Here is a 23,277-nt window from a genome sequence, read left to right on the forward strand (position 1 = left end):
AGACCCTTCATGATTTTGAACATCTCTATCAAATCTTCTCTTAGCCTTCTTCTCTCCAAGGAGAACAGCCTTAATCTCTCCAATTTATCCCCATTGCTGAAGTTTCTCATCCCTGGGACTATTCTTGTAAACTCCTTCTGCACTCTCTCCAATGTGTTCGCATCCTCCCTATAACATGGTGCCCAGAACTGTACACAATATTCCAGCTGAGGTCTAGTGAGTGTCTTATATAAATCCAGCATAACTTCCCTGCCCTTGTACTCTATGTCCCTATTAATAAAGCCCAGGGCACTATAAGCTTTACTAATTGCTCTCTCCACCTGTCCTGCCACCTTCAGTGATCTATACACATATACACCCAGGTCTTTCTGCTTCTACATCCCCATGTTCTTCCTACCAAAATGCATCACCTCAAATTTCTCTGCATTGAACTTCATCTGCCATCTATCTGCCCACTCTACCAACTTGTCTGTCCTCTTGAAGTTCCACACCGTCCTCCTTGCAGTCCACAACACTCCCAACTTGCATATCGTCTGCAAACTTTGAAATTGTCCCCTGCACACCAAGATCTAGATCGTTAATATATATCAGGAAAAGCAAGGGTCCCAATACCAGCCCCTGGGGAACTCCACTACAAACCTTCCTACAGCCTGAAAAATATCCATTGACCATTACTCTCTGCTTCCCAGTTTTCAGCCAATTTTGTATCCACATTGCTGCTGTCCCTTTTATTCCATGAGCAATAACTTTTCTCAGAAGTCTGTTGTGTGACACTGTGTCAAATGCGTTTTGACAGTCCATATACACTACATCAACTGCATTACCCTCATTCACCTTTTTTGTTACCTCTTCAAAAAACTCCAGCAAGTTAGTTAAACTTTAGTAATCCATGCTGGCTCTCCCTTATCAACACATATTTTTCCATGTGACTACTAATTCTATCCTGAATAATTGTTTCTAGAATCTTGCCCACTACTGAAGTTAAACTGACTGGTCTGTAATTGCTGGGCTTATCCTTGCAACCTTTTTGAACAAGGGCATAATGTTTACAATTTTGCAGTCCTCTAGCACCACCCCTGAGTTTAGGGAAGACTGAAAGACTATGGCCAGTGCCCCTGGAATTTCTACTCTCACTTCTTTCAATATCCTTGGATGCATCTCATTTGGTCCCAGTACCTTGTCAAGTTTTAGTACCGATAGTCTATTCAACACTTCCTCCCTATCAATTTTGAACCCTTCAGAGTCTGTCACCATGGCTTGGGTAGCATCTACCTCCTTAGTAAAGACGGATGCAAAGTGTTCATTTAATACCTCAGCCATGGCCCCTTCGTCCATGTGTAAATTCCCTTTTCGGTCCCCAATCAGCCATACTCCTCTTTTTATCAACTTTTTACTATTTATATGCCTGTAGAAAACTTTGGGATTCCCCTTTATGTTGGCTGCCAGTCTCTTCTCATAATCCCTCTTCGCTTCTCTCATGTGCTTTTTCACCTCCCCTCTGAACCTTTTGTATTCCACTTGGTTCTCAATTGTATTTTCTACCTGACACCTGTCATAAGTGCACTTTTTCTTTTTATCTGAATTTCAATCTCCTTTTTCATCCAGAGAGCTCTGGATTTGTTAGCCCCACCTTTCCCTTTAGATGGAATATAGACTCATGGACGTTTACAGCACAGAAGGAGGCCATTCAGCCCATCGTGTCTGAGCTGGTCAACAAAGATCTAACTACACTAATTCCATTTTCCAGCACTTGACCCATAGCCCTGGAGGCTATGGCAACTCAGGTGAATGTCTAAATACTTGACTGTGCCCGAACCAATTCATTTTTTGAAGGTAGCCCATTGTTCAGCTACAGTTTTTCCTGCCAATCTTTTGTTCCAGTCTATCTGGCCCAGCTCCATTTTTGTTCCATTGAAGTCGGCTCTTGTCCCATTAATTATTCTTACTCTGGATTGCCTATCGTGCTTTTCTCATCATCATCCTAAAACATGCAATACAATAATCACTATCTCCTAAATGTTCCCCCACTGACACTTGATCTACTTGGCCAACCTAATTTCCAAGAACCAGGTCCAACAGTGGATTAGACACATACTTCTGGAGAATATTCTCCTGAACACAATTTAGGAACTTTTGTCCCTCTCCGCCCTTTACACTACCACTGTCCCTATCTATATTCGGGTAATTAAAGTCTCCCATTATAACTACTCTATAATGCCTGCATTTCTCTGTATTTTCCGTGCAGATTTGTTCCTCTACACCCTTCCCGCTAGTTGGCGGTCTATAGGCTACACCAAGCAATGTAATTGCACCCTTTTTGCTCCTTAACCCTAGCCAAATTGATTCTGTCCTTGAACCCTCTGGGACATCCTCTTTCTCCAGCACTGCAATGCTCTCCTTAACCAATACCGCCACCCCTCATCCTTTCCTTCCTTTCCTGTCTCTTCTGAACACCTTGTACTCGGGAATATTGAACACCCAGTTCTGCCCTTCCTTGAGCCAGGTCTGTTATTGCCACAACATCACATTTCCACATGGCAGTCTGCACCTGTAACTCCCCAAACTTATTTACTATACTCTGTGCATTTACATGCATGCACAATAACCCTGATTTGGCTTTTGTTACTTTCTCCCTTGCCCCGACTTTACCTATTAACTTACTCTTCTCTAAACTAGTACTCTCTGTCCCTCCCAGTATTTTGTGCACCCTGGTATTCCTCTCTAATATTTTCTCTTGGTTCCTGCACTCCTGCTGAGCTAGTTTAAAGCCCTCCCAACAGCACTAGCAAAACGCCCTGCAAGGAGCTCAGTCCCGGCTCTGTTCAGGTGCAATCCATCTGGCTTCTACAGGTGCCATCTCTCCCAGAGCCTGTCCCAGGAATCTAAAGCCCTCCCTCCGGCACCACTTTTCCAGCCATGCATTCATCTGCCTTATCCTCCTACTTCTGTAATCACTAGCACATGGCACTAGGAGTAATCTGGAGGTTACTACTGCTGAGGTCCTGCTTGTTAATTTTCTACTTAGCTCCCTAAATTCTGATTGCAGGACTAAATCCTTCCTCCCTAAGTCATTGGTACCAATGTGGACCACGACCTCTGGCTGATCACCCTCCCCCAGAAGAATGTCCTTCAGCCGCTCTGTGACATCCTTGACCCTGGCACCAGGGAGGCAACATACCATCCTGGAGTCACTTCTACGGCCACACAAACACCTGCCTGTTCCCCTAACTTGCATCTTTCTCCAATTTCTCTCCTATCTTCTATCTCACTCAGAGCTCATCTTGCCTTCTGCTTCCTTGACACTATTCTCACTAAACTGCTGACCATCCAACTTCCACATTTTAGACGATATCCTTAACGGTTCTCTCTCTCTTTTGGTACTGTCCCTCTCACGTTTAAATCCACTGTTGTCTCCCATCATTAAAAAAACCTTCGACCCCACCGTCCTCTCCCTCTCTTTTTGCTGACTTTGCACTTGCTGGTAAACTGTTAGATCTTTAATTTTTTTCAAGTTTGGATAAAAGGTTACTGACCTGAAGCATTCACTCTGTTTCCTTCTCCGTAGATATTTGACCTGCTGAGGTTTTCCAATAGTTTGTTTTGAGGTCGTGCGAACATACGAATTAGGAGCAGGAATAGGCCACTCGGCCCCTCGAGCCTGCTCTGCCATTCAATGAGATCGTGGCTCATCTGATTGTAACCTCATTCCCGTCTACTCCCGATAACCTTTCGCCCCCCTTGCTTATCAAGAACCTATCCAGCTCTGCCTTAAAAAGATTCAAAGACTCCCCACCGCCTTTTGAGGAAGAGAGTTGCAAAGACTCATGACCTTCTGCGAGAAAAAAAATCCCCTCATCTCTGTCTTAAATGGGCCACCCTTATTTTTAAACAGTGACCCCCCCTAGTTCTAGGTCGGGTTTCCACCTGGAGTATTGCAGTATTTTGTTTTTGGGTCAGAGTGGATCCGTTTTCTCTGGAATGAGACAACAGGAACTGTCACCCTGTTCGACATGAAACTAAACTCACTGTTAATTCCTCATCAGTAACAATGTTAAACACAAAGTTTCCAGCCAGGATTGAACCGGGGACTTTCTCATATAAAGTAAAGGTGATAATCACTGCACTGGGGAAATGAGTGTGAATCCCCCCCGGACAGAGGGGAACTGACCATCCATCTCTAGCTCTAATTCCCAAACAGAAAATGCTGCCAAGAATCAGCAAGTCAGGCTGAGTCTGTGGCCGCTCTCAGCGTTTGAAACCGTCATAATGCCCGGGTGATTGACGGCAGCTCCGGACCAATAGGGAAAGGGAGGGAGGGAGTGGGGCGGGGGGAACTGGAAGAACGCGCAGGAATGGCTGGTCCTCCAACCAATCGGAGTGAATGGAGGGGCGGGGGCTCGGCTGTGACTGAAGCATGCGCAGTGCGGGTAATGGCGATGGGGAGACGGGTCCACAATGGGTAAAGGGGGGGACGCCGGGGCGGAGGGAGCGATGGATCCGGCGAGTGGACGGAGAGGCTCCGGAAACATGTTGTGTAAACCGCAAACCCCGGAAATAAACTGACCGGTTCCCCCCTCCCCGTTTGCACCGAGCGGGGCCGCAGCTCCCAGATCAATGAAGAGCCGGTTTGTATCAGGCTGGACATTGGTTCTTTTATTCATTCACGGGATGTGGGCTTCACGGGCTGGGGCAGCATTTACTGCCCATCCCGAGTTGCCGTTGAGAAGGTGGTGGTGAGCTGCCTTCTTGAACCGCTGCAGTCCATGTGGTGTAGGTACACCCACAGTGCTGTTAGGAAGGGATGTTGACCCAGTGACAGTGAAGGAACGGGATATATTTCCAAGTCAGGAAGGTGAGTGATTTGGAGGGGAACTTCCAGGTGGCGGTGTTCCCATCTATCTGCTGCCCTTGTCTTTCTAGATGGGTAGTAGTCGTGGGTTTGGAAAATGCTATCGAAGGAGCCTAGGTGGATTCCTGCAGTGCATCTTATAGATGGTACACCCAGCTGCTACTGTTCGTCGGTGGTGGAGGGAGTGAAGGTTTGTGGATGGGGTGCCAATCAAGAGGGCTGCTTTGTCCTGGATGGTGTCAAGCTTCTTGAGTTTTGTTGGAGCTGCACTCATCCAGGCATCCTTTGCTCCCTCGGCTTGACACATTTATTTGTCTGGCTAAAAGGATGGCCTCTTTCCTCATGTTCACAATTAAAGTGGTGGATTCCCCAGGAGATGGCTGACATTTAAGGGGACAGTAAAGTAATGTAGGACAGAGATATGCCTGGTGTTATTATATGGTATATATTAGATATGTTATTTATGATTCTGTAATAAAGTTAATTTATTATTATTTCTAGTCTTGTAACATAGCACTGTGCTATGTCATATATTTTGAGTCAGTCATAATGGCACAGAAGGAGTCCATTCAGTAATTCAAATCCATGCTGATTCTCTGTAGAGCAACCCAGTCAGTCCTATTCTTCTTCTATATCCCCGTTCCCCAGCAAGTTTATTTTCTTCAAGTGCACACCCAGTTTCATTTTCATATCATTGACCATCTCCACTTCCACCACACAGTGAGTTCCATGTCTAGCAGCCTGCCTGAACATTTTCAGGTCTCTGTGTCCTGGACAGGAAGCGATGAGCATGGATTTGTTAGGTCAGCGGATTGAGATTGGATGGAGAATATGTGGGATCGAGATTGACTGTCTTTGGGGAATGAAAGAGGAAAGAAGGTTCCATAGAAAGTAGACTTGTGTGTTCTGAATTTCTATCCTGTACTGACAGTGATGACTTTTGTAAACTAACTCCATTTACAGGATATTAGAAATGGAGGATTTACAGACAGAAATCGCAAACCAAACATTACATCGAGACCTGACTTGATTTATGGGAGCTCAATATCATCAGCCTTTGAACTAGAAAGAGAAATGTTTGTTTTGTCTGCTTCAACAGATTTTAAACGTCACTGTGTCTGGAAAATCACCAAGAAGCTCGCGTACACACATGTGAGAGAGTTCCAATGCACTGACTGTGGAGAAAACTTTAACCAGATACACAGACTGAAGAAACATTGCATCATTCACAGCCGGGAGAGACCGAACACGTGTACTGTTTGTGGATGAGGCTTCAGTTAAACATCTTACCTCAAGGAATGCAAGGACACCTGAACCATGGAGAAACCATGCAAATGTGGGGAATGTGGGAAGGGATTCCGGTCCCCATCTGCACTGGAATCTCATCGCCGCATTCACACTGGGGAGAGGCCGTTCACCTGCTCTGATTGTGGAAAGGGATTCACTCAGTTATCCCACCTGCAGATACACCAGCGACTTCACACCGGGGAGAGGCCATTCACCTGCTCTGATTGTGGGAAGGGATTCACTAACTCTTCCAATCTGCGGACACACCAGCGAGTTCACACGGGGGAGAGACCGTTCACCTGCTCCAAATGTGGGAAAGGTTTCAGTGATTCATCCAGCCTGCTGATACACCAGCGAGTTCATACTGGGGACAAATTATTCAACTGCTCTGTATGTGGGAAGCAATTCAGTCGATTATGCAACCTTCTGCGACACCAGCGAGCTCACACTAGGGAGAGGCCGTTCACCTGCTCTGAGTGTGGGAAGGGATTTGCTGATCCATCCATCTTGCGGAAGCACCGGCGAGTTCACACTGGGGAGAGGCCTTTCAGCTGCTCCATGTGTGGGAAGGGTTTCACTCAGTTAACCAACCTGCTGACACACCAGCGAGTTCACACTGGGGAGAGGCCTTTCATCTGCTGTGAGTGTGGGAAGGGATTCAGTGATTCATCCACCCTTCTGCGACACCAGGGTGTTCACACTGGGGAGAGGCCGTTCACCTGCTCCGTGTGTGGGAAACGATTCACTCGGTCATCTCACCTGCTGAGACACCAGCGAGTTCACCAGTGATTACAGGGGTTGGATTCTGCTGTGATTGCTGCTGTCAATCACATTCTAGACTGAACCATGTTCATTCTGACAGTTGGTGAAGTGGGAAGGTCAAAGGGTTTCTTTCTGCTGTACTGGCCAGTCTTACAACTTTGTTTCCAGTGGTCTGGGAGTGCACATTTCCACTGAAATGTTCCACAGAAGCTGATGAAGGTCATTTATTGCTGCAAAAAGAGACATGCTCTCGAAGTTTTCATATTGCACTGATCAGGACAGACACAAGAACACCAAATTTCAAAGGGAGCAACTATTTATACTGCGTGAGAAAAGGGTGCTCATCAGTTGGCAAGTCAGCTGTGATTGGTCAAGTCGTTGCCATGGAGAATTCACCAGAATTCCTCACGTGACCTCAGCATTTAGATGAATTCAAAAATGTTGCAATGCCTGGACATGTCCATTTTGGCTTCAGAGTATCAGAGCTTTATGATGGTTCAATGTCACTTCCCTGCTTCTTTACTCAATAACCTGGATTTTCAGAGTCAGAAAGACTCACCTACCTTCAAAAATCGTGGGTGGGACCCGGATGCGGAAGTCCCACTCCCATTTTTCACAGATCCAATTTTTGCCAGTAGGGGACAGGGGCAGGGCTTGATTCACACCCAAGTTGAACCTGAACTCAGCAGAGCCATCTGAACTCAGCACTGAGTTCAAACAGGCACCATTTTGCCTTCTGCAAGGGAGTTAATTCATAGTGTGAAAGTCACGACTTTATGGAGTAGACGTAAAGACTCTTGTTGGGTGGATAGGGTCTGTTTAACTGTCATGATCGAAAGTCTTTTTTAAATTCCTTGCTTTCCATGCCAGGGCAAGAATTGGCATGAGCTGGCATGGAGTGTATAAGGGCCTTGGGGTGGGATGGGGGCTTACAATTGGCTTACTTGCATTTAGTGAGGAGCAATTGTGTTGGACTGCTGCCCCTGGTGGGTGGGCAATTATTCCAAATAATCATGTCTATTAATTTATTTTTAAAACATTCTCTTGGCATGTGGGTGCCACTGGCGAAGACCAGAGATTCCAAAAGGTTACAATACAACTGGGATCAAGTCCCAGAGAATGGAGGCGGGCCTTTTAACCAGCACACCTCAGTGCTCGGGCATCCTGTTACCCGCCTAAGCTCCGATTCCGGTGGCACAGCAACCAACTCGATCCATAACCGCCCACCTCAAAGCACCACCCCCTCCCCCCGCCCCCGAGTGAAGATCACAACATTTGGGAACTTTTGAACCGAGGCAGGTCCGGCAATTGGAAAATTTCCAGATCCAAGCTACCCACCTCGGTACCGAAGATCCAACCCAAGCTCTCTATTTCTGAAGCTCAAGATCCCACATGCTTTGCTAATTCCTCTCTCACTGTGTCCTGCCACCTTCAAAGATCTCTGCACATGAACCCCCATGTCCCTCTGTCCCTGCTCACTCTTTGAAACTGTGCCATTACATCTGTGTTGCCTCTACCTGTCCCTTCTGCCAAATTACATCACCTCAACTTTCCCTGTATTAAACTCCATCTGCCACTTCAGAGAATGTGAAGGGGAGATTTAAGTGTTAAACTAAACATACAGAGAAGAGGAGGCACTGATTGCTTTAATATGTCACCCACAATTGAAGATCCTTTAAATGCACATGAGGCTCATAGAGCACAGTAGGAGGCAATTGGAGGCTCTTTGAAAGAGTTTTCCCATTAATCCCATTGCCCTGCAATTTTCTTTTTCTTTCAAGAATCTGTCCAGTTCCCTTTTGAACGATACAGTTGAATTTACTTCCAGTCGGTTTTGAGGCAGTGGATTCCAAATCGTAACAATTCGCTGTGTTTTTAAAACAAATAATTCCTCATCTTGTGTGTGGTGTATTTGGACTTTCAAAAAGCATTCGGAAAGGTGTCAACCAGGAGCTTCATACACAAAATGAGGTCTCAATCCTTATGAATGATCGAGATGAGGGACTGAGTGTAATGCATCCAAATTTGCTGACAATTAAACAAGGATTTGCATTTCTATAGCGCCTTTCACAACCACAGGATGTTTCAAAGCGTTTTACAGCCACTTTTGAAATGTAGTCACTGTTGTAATTTTGGAAACTCGGCAGGCAATTTGCACACGGCAAGATCCCACAAACAGAAATGTGATAATGACCCAAATGATATGTTTGTGGTTATGTTGATTGAAGGATAAATATTGGCCCAAGACACCAGGGATCAAGGCCCGGGAGAGTGGGGTTCAGACAGTGCCAAACAGCAGGCCCTGGGATGTTGTGGGTGGGGGAGGTGAGTAGGTGTGGGCTGGGCTCGTTGTTTCAAACAGTTTTGCATCATCCTCACTGAGCAGCCAGAGCTACAGACCTGACAGACCAGCTTAAAAAAAACAGATCTGTCAGGCTGAGAGTTCTGATATTTTCGAAGCCAGTCTGTCAGTGTCAGGTCAATTTCACGAGTCGCTGCTGCTGCCTCCGACCTTCAGGCAGCTTTGCAATTCCAATTTTTTTGAAAAACCCGCCAGGAAACCACAAAGCTGCCCAAAGGTGAGAAGCAGCAGCAGCAGAAACTGAGAGTTTTCCTGCTTGAGAAATAGTCAGTCAAATCCCTGTAATTTTACAACCAATTGGATGCAGTTGTGGGTAGGGGGTGGGGGGGAGGTGTGGGGGGGGAGTTTGGGGGCATGTTTAGAGGCGGTTGGGGGAAGTTTGGAGGGAGTTGGGGGATGTGGGAGGGGGTTTGGGGGATGTGGGGGTAGGTTGGAGGGGTGGTTGGGGGTAGGTTTTGAGAGGGGTTGTGGGGAAGTTAGGGGGTTGGCGAAAGTTTGGAGGGTTGGGGGAACTTTAGATGGGCTGTTGGGGAGAATTTAGCAGGAGGTTGGGGGAATTTGGAGGGGGTTGGGGAAAGCTTGGAGGGGGGTTGAGGGGTAGGTCAAGGTTTTGAGGGAAGTTGGAGGGATTTGGGGAAGTTTGGAAGGGTTTGGGGGAAATTTGGAGGGAGGTCGGGGAAGTTTGGTGGAGTAGGGGGGATGGTTGGAGGGACGTTCAGGGGAGCTAGAGGGGTTTTGGGGGTAGATTAGGTACAGATTTGAATTGTTTTTGTAAATGTAGTGATTCCTTTGTAGCCACTTTGCTAACATCAGTTGATTGCTCGGTGATTAATTATCTTTAAATAATCAGCAATGGGCCTCCACTTTCACCATTGCTACTGTCACTCTTCCCACTGCATGCAGGTATAATGAAAGAAAGACAAAACCTACATTTATACAGCACCTTTCACAATGCCCCAAATCACTTTCCAGCCAATTCAGCACTTTTGAGTTGTAGCCATTGGTGAAATGTAGGGAATGTTATCTAATGGTGGAGCAGGCTCATGGGGGCGAATGACCTATTCCTGCTCCTAATTCATATGTGTGTACGGAGACAGGTGAGATGAACAGGACTCGATGGCCTTTGTCATCTATAATTATCGTGCGAACAGAGGGTGGAATCCTGGCTGGAGTTCTGTTTATTTTGTTGCTGGTGAAAGTTTACTGTGAGCAGGATTTGTGCGATGAGATCACCAGGACAGGAGTGCAGATTGAGCTCAGTGTGAATCAGTAACCTGTTTTACTGCACATGATTCATAAGAGTCTTTTCCATATACTTCAATATTGTCCTTTTGTCCAGTTACCTGTTATCCCGCTTCATCTTGCTGTTTTTTGAGGTTAGAAATATCATGATAAAATTATGTTGCGTTGCAGATATTGAAAATATATTGTGGTGACAAGCAGCAATCAGCAGAGTCTTCAGACTTGCTGATGACCAAACAGATACAACTGTGAGCCATTCAGTCTTCGTTCTCTGGCCCCTTAAAAGTTCTGTTGCACGGAGAAGCCTGGAAACAGGAAAAGCACCGGGGCCCAGGATTTCTCTCCCAGTCCCTGCTGGAGATAACTGTCCTGCTCTTCTTCGAAATAGTGGCTGTGGGTTCTTCTACGCCCACCTGAGAGGGCAGACAGGGCCTTGGTGTATTGCTCGTCTGAAGGACAGCAGCTCTGACAGTGCAGCACTCTCTCAGTGCTGGCACCAGGAATGTCAATTTTGATTGTTGTTCTTGGGCCCCTGGATTGGGACTGGAACCAACAACCTTCTGACTCAGAAGTAAGAGTGAGATCCACTGAGCCACTGCTGACACGATAGACAATACAAACTTAGAAAGGGAAAGTTACCCTTTAAAAGCCCCCACCCTTTGCCTCCAGCACCTAAATCTAATAATAAAAACCCTAGTATAAAAAACACATACAGGACTGACAAATGTTACAGTGTTGGTTTAGAGCCAAAGTTTTGAGTTCCCATTTGAGTTCCTACGCTTTTCTGTCTCTCTATTGTGCATGTGAATGACAGCCAGGCGATGGAGCTGAAGGCTCAATGTAGCTGAGAATAACAGGGCTTGTGGCCCAGTTGGGAAACTGCCACGGACGTCGCACTAATAGAGAGAGACAGGAAGGTGCTGGAGGACTGACTGGGAAATGGGTCTCCAGCCAATCAGGGAGGGAGAGATGGTGATGTGACCTCCCCGGGGTTCAGTGCTCCTGTGTCCAAAGTGGGGAGTCATGAGGACAGGGTACAGAGGAGCCAAAAAGAAACCATTTGGATCCAGAACATTGTGCACATCCTTTTATTCTGGTTGTCTTTGATCCTCAAGTAATTTGCTGTTTTTTTTAAACCGTGTTCTGTTACATTAATAAATTTTATCAGTAAAAATATTTGATTTTGCTGGACTTTTGATTTGATTTATGCACTTTAGGGAAAGTGGGTGAAAGGAATTGGCAGGCTGTTTAACAGAAAGTGAGTCCCTCTAAGATAATTGGCAAAGGATCCAGAGGGTGAGATGATGGTGGGGGAGTCAAGAACCAGAGGTCACAGTCTGAGGATATGGGGTAGACCATTTAGGACTGAGATGAGGAGAAATTTGTTCACCCAAAGAGTGGTAAGCCTGTGGAATTCGTTACCACGGCAAGTAGTTGAGACCAAAGCATTGTATGTTTTCAAGGAGTTAGATACAGCTCTTGGGGCGAAAGGGATCAAAGGGTATGGGGAGAAAGTGGGAGCAGGCTATTGAGTTGGATGATCAGCCATGATCATAATGAATGGTGGAGCAGGCTCGAAGGGCCGAATGGCCTGCTCCTGCTCTTAGTTTCTATGTAAATTTTATTTTTTTCACATAGCGAGTAGTTCTGATCTGCCTGAAAGCAGATTCGATTATTTATTTCCAAGGTGTAAATATTTGAAAGGGAAGAATTTGCAGGGCTGTAGGGAAAGAGGAGAGCAGTTGGATGAATCAGAAATTCCTTTCAAAGAGATGGTACGGGCATGATGGGCCAAATGAACTCCTGCAGCCTGTGAATCTGAGCTTCCTGTCTTTGTGCAGGTTAAAAGGGTCAAATTTCATTTCAGCCTCTTCCTGGCATATATATTTAAAGAGACAAGTTTCTCTTTAGTTCTGAGGGACCGACATAACAATGTCTCTAGTCCTCTGTATATTTAAACATTGAATATTCCATGGCCAATTGTAGTCAACAGCCTTCCTATAGCTCTCTCAGGAGGCAGCAACAAAGCATTTTGACTGCTTAACAATAGCAACCTCCGCTGAACATGATTAAACCACAACAACAAAAACAACCTGCATTTGTATAGCACCTTTAATCATGTGCTTCACAGGTGCCATTACTAAACAAAATTTTACACCGAGCCACATAAAGAGATGACCAGTAGCTTGGTTTTAAGGAGTTTGCGAAAGAAGCACAAGAGATCAAGGGGCAGAGAGGTTTAAGGAGGGAATTCCAGAGCGTGGGACCCAGGCAGCTGAAGACAAAGCCCCCAGTTGTTGTGCAATTGAAATTGGGGATATTGAAGAGGCCAGAATTAGTGGAGCACAGATATCTCAGAGGGTTTTAGGGATGGAGAAGATTACAGAGATGGCAAGAGGGGGACGTGAGACCATGTGGTGATTTGAAAAAAAGGATGCTGGTGAGGGATTTGAAAAAAAAGAGAATTTTAAAATCGAGGCGTTGCTTGAGTGGGAGCCAGTGTTGGTCAGTGAGCACAGCGGGTGATAGGTGAACGGGACTGAGTGTGAGTTGGGAGACGGGCAGCAGAGTTTGTCGACTGAAGAAAACTGGTCCAGTTCTGTACATTTCCCATGACACTACTTATGTCTAAGATTGAGCTGAAATCAAACCTTTCCATTGGGATTGCATAATCTGCTGATGTCATCACATTCTATTGTGATGATGTCATAAGATTACATCAGCATTTTTCTGATTATATAATCAGCTGACACCAGACTATATACTTTATTGGGAGTGTGGGATTAGCTGATGCCTGTACAATCCTTTACCTTTGCGCAGTAAGCAGAAACGATCGTTTGTGTGATTTCATAAATAGAATTTTTAACTACATGTACATAACTTATTTTTGAATCCAGAAATGGTCCAGATCGTGAACATTTACCACTAAAATTAACCAATTTGCTAGCGCAAGCGTATGTGACTTTTCAGCCAATTTGTTGTTCTTGTTTACAATAAATTGTTGGGGAGAAAAAAATGTTATTTCAACCAATCTCCCAATGTTATCAAATCCTTTTAAACATTTGAATATTGCTGAAAAAACAGACATGCTGTCAAAGCTTTTCGTCTTGCACTCATCAGGATAGATGCAAGAATACCAAATGTCAAGGGGAACAACTGAGTTTAAACTGTCTGAGAAACAAGGTGCTAATTGGTTGTCAAGTGGACTCTGACTGGTTGAGGCATTGCCATGGAGAATGCACCAGGGAACAGTTACCCCAAGCTTTTGCTCAAATTCAGAAATGGCAAGTCGATTCTGATTGGTTGAGATGTTGCCATGGGGAATGCATCAGGGAACAATTGTCCCCCAAGTGCCTGTTTAATTAAAAAGGCAAAATGCTTGGACAAATTCCTTTTGTGTGCAGAAAACAGGGCCCAGTATTTGAATATGAAAAATCCAGTGCCTGGATCCAGTCTGCATGTTCACTACATCTAATCATTTCTTCCTATGGCCATAGCCTATTTGTGTGCCACGTTTTGTTCAAATCCATCCATTAGTTTTTACGATATATTGTTACAGACAGACAAACAAATAGGCATGAAAACATTCTCTGTAAGGACAAAGCTGAAAAAAAAAATGTTTTTATTAAGACCAAGGAAGCCTTAGGATAATCCACAGCCAACAACCTGCTCTGAAAACTCTGCTGATATTTTGACAGCTGTGATAAATTCCACCCCAGCAGCGGAGACAATCCACAACATTCCAGAAAGCAATCGCCATTCGAAATAAAACAAACCACAACAATTGAAAAGAAAAAGTCAATTCTCCTGATCTCCCAATGTGAACGGATCCTTCAAAAAAATTCCAGGATCCGCAACTGCACCGGACATAGGACAGTTCTTGCATGGTCGGTGTACCAAGTTTCGGTAAATCCATCCATTACTTTGTGAGATCAATTGTTTACAGACAAACATCTTCAATGGCAGAGGTACTCTCAGTACATTGACCAGCCCCAAAATCTATTCTCAGCCAGCATTTCACAGGGGGAAAGGGGTGGATTCTCAGACAAGCAAGATAAGGCAACCCCTTTAAATAGCCAGTTCCCACAATGTATTCAGTGGCCTTTGGACGGAAGCAGATTGGTCCACACTGGGAGTTCTTGCACTGCCTCTCCCCCCCACCCTCAGGTCAGCTGGCTCCTGCTCCTGCTGGACAATCTGCCGGTAAGAATAGGAGCGTGTTGATTTAAAAATAAACTTGCATTTATAAAGCATCTTCCACCACCTCAGGGAGTCTCAAAGTGTTCCACTGCCAATGAAACACTTTCTGAAATGTGGTCACACTGTAGGAAACGTGGCAACCAATTTGTGCATAGCAAGCTGCCACAGACGGCAATGGCCAGAGTGTCTGTTTTCACTGATGTTGACTGAGGGATAAATATCAGGCACCAGGACACCAGGGGAGATCTCCTCCCCCTCCTGCTCTCCTTCCAATTGTGGCCATTGAATCTTTTACATACACCTGAGAGGGCAGACGGGGCTCTCGGGTTAATGTCTCACTGGAAAGACGGTCCCTCCGTCAGGACTGCTCTCCCTCATAACTGGCACCGGAGGTGTCAGCCGTGGATTCTGGGGGCTTGAGTCTCTGGGTTGGGGATTTGAACGCAGCACCTCCTGACTCAGAGGTAAGAGTACTACCCACTGTCATGCTGTGTTGAATAAAATTATCTAGCTGGTGTTCTAGAATGATGGAATGGTTACAACACGGAAGGGAGGCCATTCAGCCCATCGTGTCTGAGCCAGCCCTCTGCAAGAGCAGCGAACATGATGTCATTCCGCTACCTTTTCCACATAACCCTGTCAATTTTTCCCCTTCAGATAATGATCCAATTTTCTGTTCAAAACCATGACTGAATCTTCCTCTAAGCCCCTTCATCCCTGGCACCATTCTAGTACATCTCCAATCCTCCCACTTCACCAACTGTCAGAATGAACATGGTTCAGTCTTGGATATGATTAACAGCAGCAATAACGGCAAAATCCAACCCCTGTAATTACTTGTGAACTCGCCGGTGTCTCAGCAGACTGGATAACTGACTGAAACCCTTCCCACACATAGAGCAGGTGAATGGCCTCTCACCAGTATGAATTCGCTGGTGTCTCAGCAGGGTGGATGAATCTCTGAATCCCTTCCCACATTCAGAGCAGATGGACGGTCTCTCCCTGGTGTGAACTCGCTGATGCATCACCAGGTTGCATAACTGAATGAATCCTTTCCCACATCCAGAGCAAGTGAATGGCCTCTTCCCATTGTGAACACGTTGGTGTGTCTGCAGGTGGGATAATTGAGTGAATCCTTTCCCACACTCGGAACAGATGAAAGGCCTCTCCCCGGTGTGAACTCGCTGGTGTGTCAGCAGGTTGGATGACTGAGGGAATCCCTTCCCACATGTAGAGCAGATGAAAGGCTTCTCCCCGGTGTGAACCCGCTGGTGTGTCAGGAGGGCAGATGAATCGCTGAATCCCTTCCCACACTCAGGGCAGGTGAATGGCCTCTCCCTGGTGTGAACTCGCTGGTGCATCAGCAGGTTGGATGACTGAGTGAATGCCTTCCCACACTCAGAGCAGATAAATGGCCTCTCCCCAGTGTGAACTCGCTTGTGTGTCAGCAGGTGAGATGAATTACTGAATCCCTTCCCACATTCAGAGCAGACGAAAGGCCTCTCCCCGGAGTGAACTTGCTGGTGTTTCAGCAGGGTGGATGACTGAGTGAATGCTTTCCCACACTCAGAGCAGGTGAAAGGCCTCTCCCCAGTGTGAATGCGTTGATGAGTTTCCAGCGCAGATGGGGTGCAGAATCACTTCCCACAGTCCCCACATTTGTACGGTTTCTCCATGGTGCAGGTGTCCTTGTGTCCCTCCAGGTTAACCGCTCAGTTGAAACCTCGTCTTCACACAGAACATGTGTACAATCTCTCCCCGCTGTGAATGGCGTAATGTTGTTTCGGACTGTTTAAAGCTCTTTTCACAGTCAGTGCACTGGAGCACTGTCACTCAGTTGTCTGTGTCTCATTGCTTTTCCAGTCACACTGATGCTTGAAATGTTTTCCCACAGACAGAACAGGGGAACATTTCTCCTTCCACATTCAAAGGGCTGATGATATTCAGGTCCTGATGAATCCAATAAATCTTGATGCGATATTTGGTTTGAGTTTCCCAGATACAAGTCCTCTCCTAATATCCTGTAAAAGGAGTTTACAAAAGTCATCATTGTCAGTGCAGGATAAAAATTCACAACACATAATTCTAATTTCTACGGAACATTCTTTCTCTCATATTCCCCAGAAGCAGTAACTCTCTGTCCCACACACTGTCCCTCCATTCTCACTCTGCTGTACCTCCCAAATCTCCTGAAGGTGCCATTTCATGCTGATCAGCAGATCCATGTGCACTGCTTCCTGTCCAGGGCACAGGGGCCTTTGAAATCATTATGCAGGCTATTTATATATATATATATATATATATATGGAAACATTACTGGATTTAAAATGTGCATAATATACACTGCATTACTTGATTAAAGGTACAGAGAGGATGCAAGGAAGAGCTTTATTTAGGAGCGAGTGTGCATGACCTGGAACTCACTGCCTACAAGGGTGGAGGAACTCGTGATGATCAGTGATTTCAAAATGAAATTGGTGGACACTTGAAGGAAATAAACTTGTAGGAGAACGGGGTATAGAGGGAGAATGGGATGGATAGCTCTACAGAGGGTTGGCATGGACTTGAGTTGCTGAATGCATTCCTGTGCTGTAATGACTCGATGACTGGAAATATATAACGGTAGCTAGAGTACTATATTACAAACAAAAACAGAATTACCTGGAAAAACTCAGCAGGTCTGGCAGCATCGGTGGAGAAGAAAAGAGTTGACGTTTTGAGTCCACATGACCCTTCAACAGAACTGAAGTATAGTTAGGAGAGGGGTGAAATATAAGCTGGTTTAAGGTGGGGGGCGGGGGGAGAGAAGTTGAGGGTGGGGTGGTTGTGGGGACAAGCAAGCAGTGATAGGAGCAGATAATCAAAAGATGTCACAGACAAAAGGATCAAAGAGGTGTTGAAGGTGGTGATATTATCTAAGAAAAGTGCTAATTAAGAATGGATGGCAGGACACTCAAGGTACAGCTCTAGTGGGGGTGGGGTGGAAAGACTGACAAGGTATTAGTTGTAGATTTAAAAATAATGTAAATAGGTGGGAAAAGAAGAATCTATATAAATTATTGAAAAAAAAACAAAAGGGAGGGGGAAGAAACGGGGTGGGGATGGGGGGAGGGGGAGTTTAAGATCTAAAGTTGTTGAATTCAATATTCAGCCCGGAAGGCTGTAAAGTGCCTAGTCGGAAGATGAGGTGCTGTTCCTCCAGTTTGCCCTAACTATACTTCAGTTCTGTTGAAGGGTCATGTTGGACTCGAAAGGTCAACTCTTTTCTTCTCCACCGATGCTGCCAGACCTGCTGAGTTTTTCCAGGTAATTCTGTTTTTGTTTTGGATTTCCAGCATCCGCAGTAACTTTTTGTTTTTATCACTATATTACAAGACTAGACATATTTATAAATGAAAGTTATTATCGGTCAACAAAAAATATATCAAATATTTACCATATAAAAACATTGGACATATCTCTGCCCTATATTAGTTTACTGCCACCTTAAATGTCAGGCATCTCCTGGGGAATCCGACTATTTTATTGGAAATACTAGGAAAGAGGCTATCCTTTTAGCCAGACAAATAAATGTGTCAAGCTGAGGGAGTAAAGGATGTCAATGTCTTTAAGAGAGAGCGAGAGAGAAAGAGAGACCTGGGCCAACCTTTCCAGAGTCTGCACCCTCACTGGATTCACTTACTTTCCCTTCAGTTCCTGCAGGTCAACAATTTAAACCCAGAATTAGAAAAGAAATGGAAAAGGGGAGAAAAAGAAAGTGTTTTACTCACAGGTATTTGACACGAGACTGGGGAGAAAGTTTTCGTGTGTGTGAAGCTAAATCCTCATTCAGAGAGAGAAACAGCATCAGCAGCTTTGCTGGGCAGTAATGGACAGGTTTAAAAGCTCATTGTCCAACATCCGCATTCAAACAATGGGGGAAGCTCCGTGTCGGCAATGCGACAGTGCCCGCGCTCTGATTGGTTGGAGGACCATCCACCTTCCGGTCGTCCAGCTCCTCCCATTGGCTAACCTCGGTCCGACCACAATGAGGGAGAGTAACCCGAGCGCGTGTTCGGTGGAGAGAGTTTGACCATCAAGTCCACTGCACTGAATGTGAACTGGGAACGCTCCTCTGAATCATTGTGACGCCTGAATCAGCCAATAGGACTGACTGTGCTCCGCGGTGACGTCCTCGGGTTCCAGTTTGCAGACCAGGCGCGCGGACACGGTAGCCCCACCCATTGTTCCCCATCCCCCTAACCTCCTCGAGCCAAAGTTTCCAGGCAACCGGCTGACGGCTCCGGCCAGAGCGAGAAGCCGCTCAGCGAATTCCCCCTCCCCGCTCTGTCTACGGCGACTGGCTTCTCCAAAAAGAGATCGAGAGCGACCGCTGACGACAGCCGCACTGCGCCTGCTCCGGACAGAAAGCGCTTTCTGCGCCTGCGTGCTGGGCTGCCAGCTATGGGAGTGGGGAGGGGACTGTGTAAAATGTCTTCTCCTCATTTTCTTCCAATGCAATTTGATTTTAAACGGCACAGCATTTGTGTTTAGCTTCATAAACATTAAAACTTCTTCCTCGGTCCAACATCTGTGAGTAAATCACTTTCTTTCCTTCCCCTGGGAAGTTGCGGGACTCTGTAACTGGAATTAGTGCCAAATATGCTGAGGGGGGAAATGCTGCTGATTTTATGGACCAGGCTGATTCTCCAGCTGTTTAAAGTCATATTTATCCGGTCTATTGAAATGCTATTTGTCTGTTAATGCAGGCTTCATTTATGTTGAATTTAGTTTGATTGTTACCGGAATCGTTTTTAAAAAATAAAACCTTGTCCTTCTGTTTATTCCGTTGGGGTTGTCTGGGAATTTGTTTATTTTAAGGTTATTGGTTTCCACAGGGATCGTAACAACAGAGAAATGTCTAGTTATTTATTATTCTGTATTAAAGTTCATTTAATATTATTTCTAGTCCTGTAATAATACTGTAGCTGCATTATATATTTCCGGTCATAGACTCATTACAGCACAGATGGTGTCCAATTGGAAACTCAGATCCATGCTGACATTCTGTAGAGTAATCCAGTGAGTCCCATTCTCCATCTGTATCCTCGTTCCCCTGAAAGTTTTTCTTTCAACTCCCTATCCAATTTAATTTTGAAACCATTGATCATCTCCGGTTCTGCCATCCTCATAGGCATCGAGTTCCAGGTCATGACTACTTGATGTCTAAATAAAGTTCTTCCTCATATCCCCTCTGTATTGCTAATCAAGTATTACAATCTTTTTGGCTCCTTCAGGAGAATTGGGAGTGTATAAATGAGATATAACAGAGTGAGAATGAAGGGAGTAAAAACAGAAAATGGTGCAAAAAACTCAGCAGGTCTGGCAGCATATGTGGAGCAAGAAACAGAGCTAACATTTTGAATCTGAACATTCCTGAGAGCTCAAAATGCAGGGAGCATGTTGGGGATGGAGATTTACAGCATTTGGGGAATGAGAGGGGAAAGAATGTTCCATAAAAACTAGAATTGTCTGTTCTGAATTTCTATCGCAGACTTTCTGTGATGACTTTTGTAAACTCCTTTTACAGGACATTAGAAGGGGATGATTTGCAGTCAGAAAGCTCAAACCAAAGGTCACGTCAAGATCTGGCAGAGCCACTTGATTCATCGGGATCTGAATATCAGCAGCCTTTGAACCTAGAAGAAATATTTGTCTGTTATGTCTGCTTCAAAATATTTGAAACATCAGTGTGACTGGAAAAGCACCGATTCTCACACACCCGAGTGAGTGTGTTCCAATGCACTGGCTTTGGAACGAGCTATGAACTGTTATACAGTCTGAAGAAACATTGCCGCATTCACAGCCGGGAAGACCGTACACAGGTTCTGTGTGTGAATGAGGCTTCAACTGATTGTCAAACCTGGAGAGACACAAGGGCACTCGCACCATGGAGAAACCATGGAAATGTCGGGATTGTGGGAAGGGATTCCGATGCCCGTCTGCACTGGAAATTCATCAGCGCAGTAACACTGGGGAGAAGCCATTCACCTGCTCTGAGTGTGGGAAGGCATTCAGTGGTTCATGGCAGCTGCACGCACACCAGCGAGTTCATGCAGTGGAGAGGCCGTTCACCTGCTCTCAGCGTGGCAAGGGATTCAGTGATTCATCAACCCTGCTGAGACACCAGCGAGTTCACACTGGAGAGAGGCCGTTCACCTGCTCTGAGTGTGGGAAGGGATTCACCCAGTTATCCAACCTGCTAACACACCGAGAAGTTCACACCGGGGAGAGGCCATTCACCTGCTCTCATTGTGGGAAAGGATTCACTCGGTTATTCAACTTGCAGACACATCAGCGAGTCCACACCGGGGAGAGGCCGTTCACCTGCTCTGTGTGTGGGAAGGGTTTCACCCAGTCATCCAACCTGCTGCTACACCAGCAACTTCACACTGGGAAGAGGTCATTCCCTGCTCTCAGTGTGGGAAGGGATTCACTCGATTATCCAGCCTGCAGAGGCACCAGCGAGTTCACACCGGGGAGAGGCCTTTCATCTGCTCTGTGTGTGGGAGGGGATTCACTCAGTCATCCCATCTGCAGACACACCAGCGTGTTCACAAGTGATCACAGCGATTGGATTCTGATCTTATTGCTGCTGTTAATCACGTCCAGAACTGAACCGTGTTCATCCCGACAGTTGGTGAAGTGGGAGGATCCCTTTATACTGGACTGGCCGGTCTCACAACTTTGTTTCCAGTGGGCTGATGCTCTTTGAGGCTTGTTGCGAATATCCATTGCACATTTCATATGGATCATAAAATAAAATGCTATATGGATGGAAAAAGATTTCTGTTTGGAACCTCCCAAAGCATGCCATGTTGCCATGGAGATGGACTGTTGGAGTTAGAAGGTTCTTTTGTTTAATTTATCTGGGTGTTTCCCACAGAAGGCAGTTGCACATCTGGGATTGTGTAGTTTGCAGCTCACTTGGACTTGGTGAGGGAAAAGAAGCTGGAAGATTTGCCTGGCTTGGAGCTAGAGGATGAAATCTACAGTGACCCTCCCAGAGAAAGGCCTTGTGGTAGAAAGCAGTTAATCATATGAATTAGGAGCATGTGTAGGCCATTCAGGCCTGTGAGCCTGCTCGGACATGTGATAAAATCATAGCTGATCTGATTGAGGCCCCAACTCTACTTTCCTGTCTACCCCCATAATCTTTGACTCCCTGTCAATCATGAATTAACTCAACCTCAAAATTATTCAATAGCCTCCACTGCTTTCTGGTGAAGAGAATTCCACAATTGACGACCCTGTGAGAGGACAAATTTCTCATCTCTGTCTCAAATGAGAGACCCCTTATGTTTAAACAGTGGCCCCTAATTGTGGTCTCTCCCATAAGGAGAAACATCCTCAGCCTCCAAAGTGGCCTGGAGGCACAGATTTGTTTCAGCGCAAAAGGAGGCCATTCAGCCCATCGTGACTGCACCGGCTCTTTGAATGGTCATTTGATTTAGAGCCGTTCTCCCGCCTTCTACCTATAACCCTGCACGTTCTTCCTTTTCCGGTAACAGTATAATTCCCTTTTGAATGCTTCAATTGAACCTGCCTCCACCACACTCCCAGGCAGTGCATTCCAGACCTTAACCACTCGATGCGTGAAGAAGGTTTTCCTCGTGTCACTTTTGCTTCTTTTACCAACTACTTTAAATCTGTGCCCTCTCGTTTTAGATCCTTTCAAAAGGGGGAACTCATCACATTCTCCCCATCAACCCTGTCCAGACCCCTCATGATTTTGAATACACTTCCAGCCCACTGAAACACCAGTTCTTCACACTGGGGAGAGGCCATTCACCTGCTCTGAGTGTGGGAAGGGATTCCCTCATCATCCCACCTACTGGCACACCAGGGAGTTCACAAGTAACTATCGTGATTGGATTTTGCTGTTAATCACAAACAGAATTGAACTATGTTCAATGGGGTCTGTTTCTGCTGATGTTAATAAACTCCAGCCCAGTTATAGGGCATAGTATTGTGGATAAAATTCAAATCAGCAGCTTTGTGTTAAATACAGTGTGTTGAGTCTTTTTAGTATCTCTGAGACAAGTTAGTTCCTTTTGAAGGGCTCTCCCTCTCCCCTGTCTCCTCCATCCTCATCGCCAACAAGTGTGAGAAGCTCATGGAGTTTCTTTGTCACTAAGATTGAAACAATTTGATCAGCTGCCTCTGCTGCCTCCCTCCCTTCCACTAGATCACCAGTCCAATTGACCTTGAATGTTCCCCCCTCGCCCTGCACGTGCATCTTTCTGTAGTTTCTCTCCCATGTCCCCTCGTTCCTTCTCAGCACTTAGCTTTGCCATGAGACCCATCTCCTGCTACCCCAGCCCTGTTTTCACTCATCTGTTGATCTCCAAGCTTCCCATGTTCGTTAACATTGTTAACAGTTCTCTCTCTTCAGTTACTGCTCCTCTCTCCTTCAAATCTGACATTATCACCCCCTCCTCAATAAAATCAACCATTGATCCCACCATCCTTGCAAACCACTCCAAGCTCCCTTTCCCCTTCTAAGTCCTGAAATGTGTTGACACCTCCCAAATCC

The 23,277-nt window shown here is 45.7% G+C and overlaps 1 protein-coding gene and 1 pseudogene across 1 annotated transcript in view; one reads left to right on the forward strand and one right to left on the reverse strand.

The window, feature by feature from the left end:
* LOC144673269 (uncharacterized) overlaps window positions 1–21,305 on the forward strand; it is a 36,277-nt gene extending 14,972 nt beyond the window's left edge. Inside the window, 3 exon segments of the mRNA XM_078535184.1 lie at window positions 6,163–6,921; window positions 20,709–21,148; window positions 21,151–21,305. Coding sequence (XP_078391310.1) covers window positions 6,163–6,921; window positions 20,709–21,148; window positions 21,151–21,305 — 1,354 coding nt within the window.
* LOC144673286 (uncharacterized) lies at window positions 15,536–16,485 on the reverse strand (annotated as a pseudogene).
* Window positions 21,306–23,277: the final 1,972 nt, after the last annotated feature.

Source organism: Cetorhinus maximus, unplaced genomic scaffold (assembly GCF_964194155.1).
Source record: "Cetorhinus maximus unplaced genomic scaffold, sCetMax3.hap1.1 HAP1_SCAFFOLD_323, whole genome shotgun sequence".
NCBI classification, from domain to species: domain Eukaryota; kingdom Metazoa; phylum Chordata; class Chondrichthyes; order Lamniformes; family Cetorhinidae; genus Cetorhinus; species Cetorhinus maximus.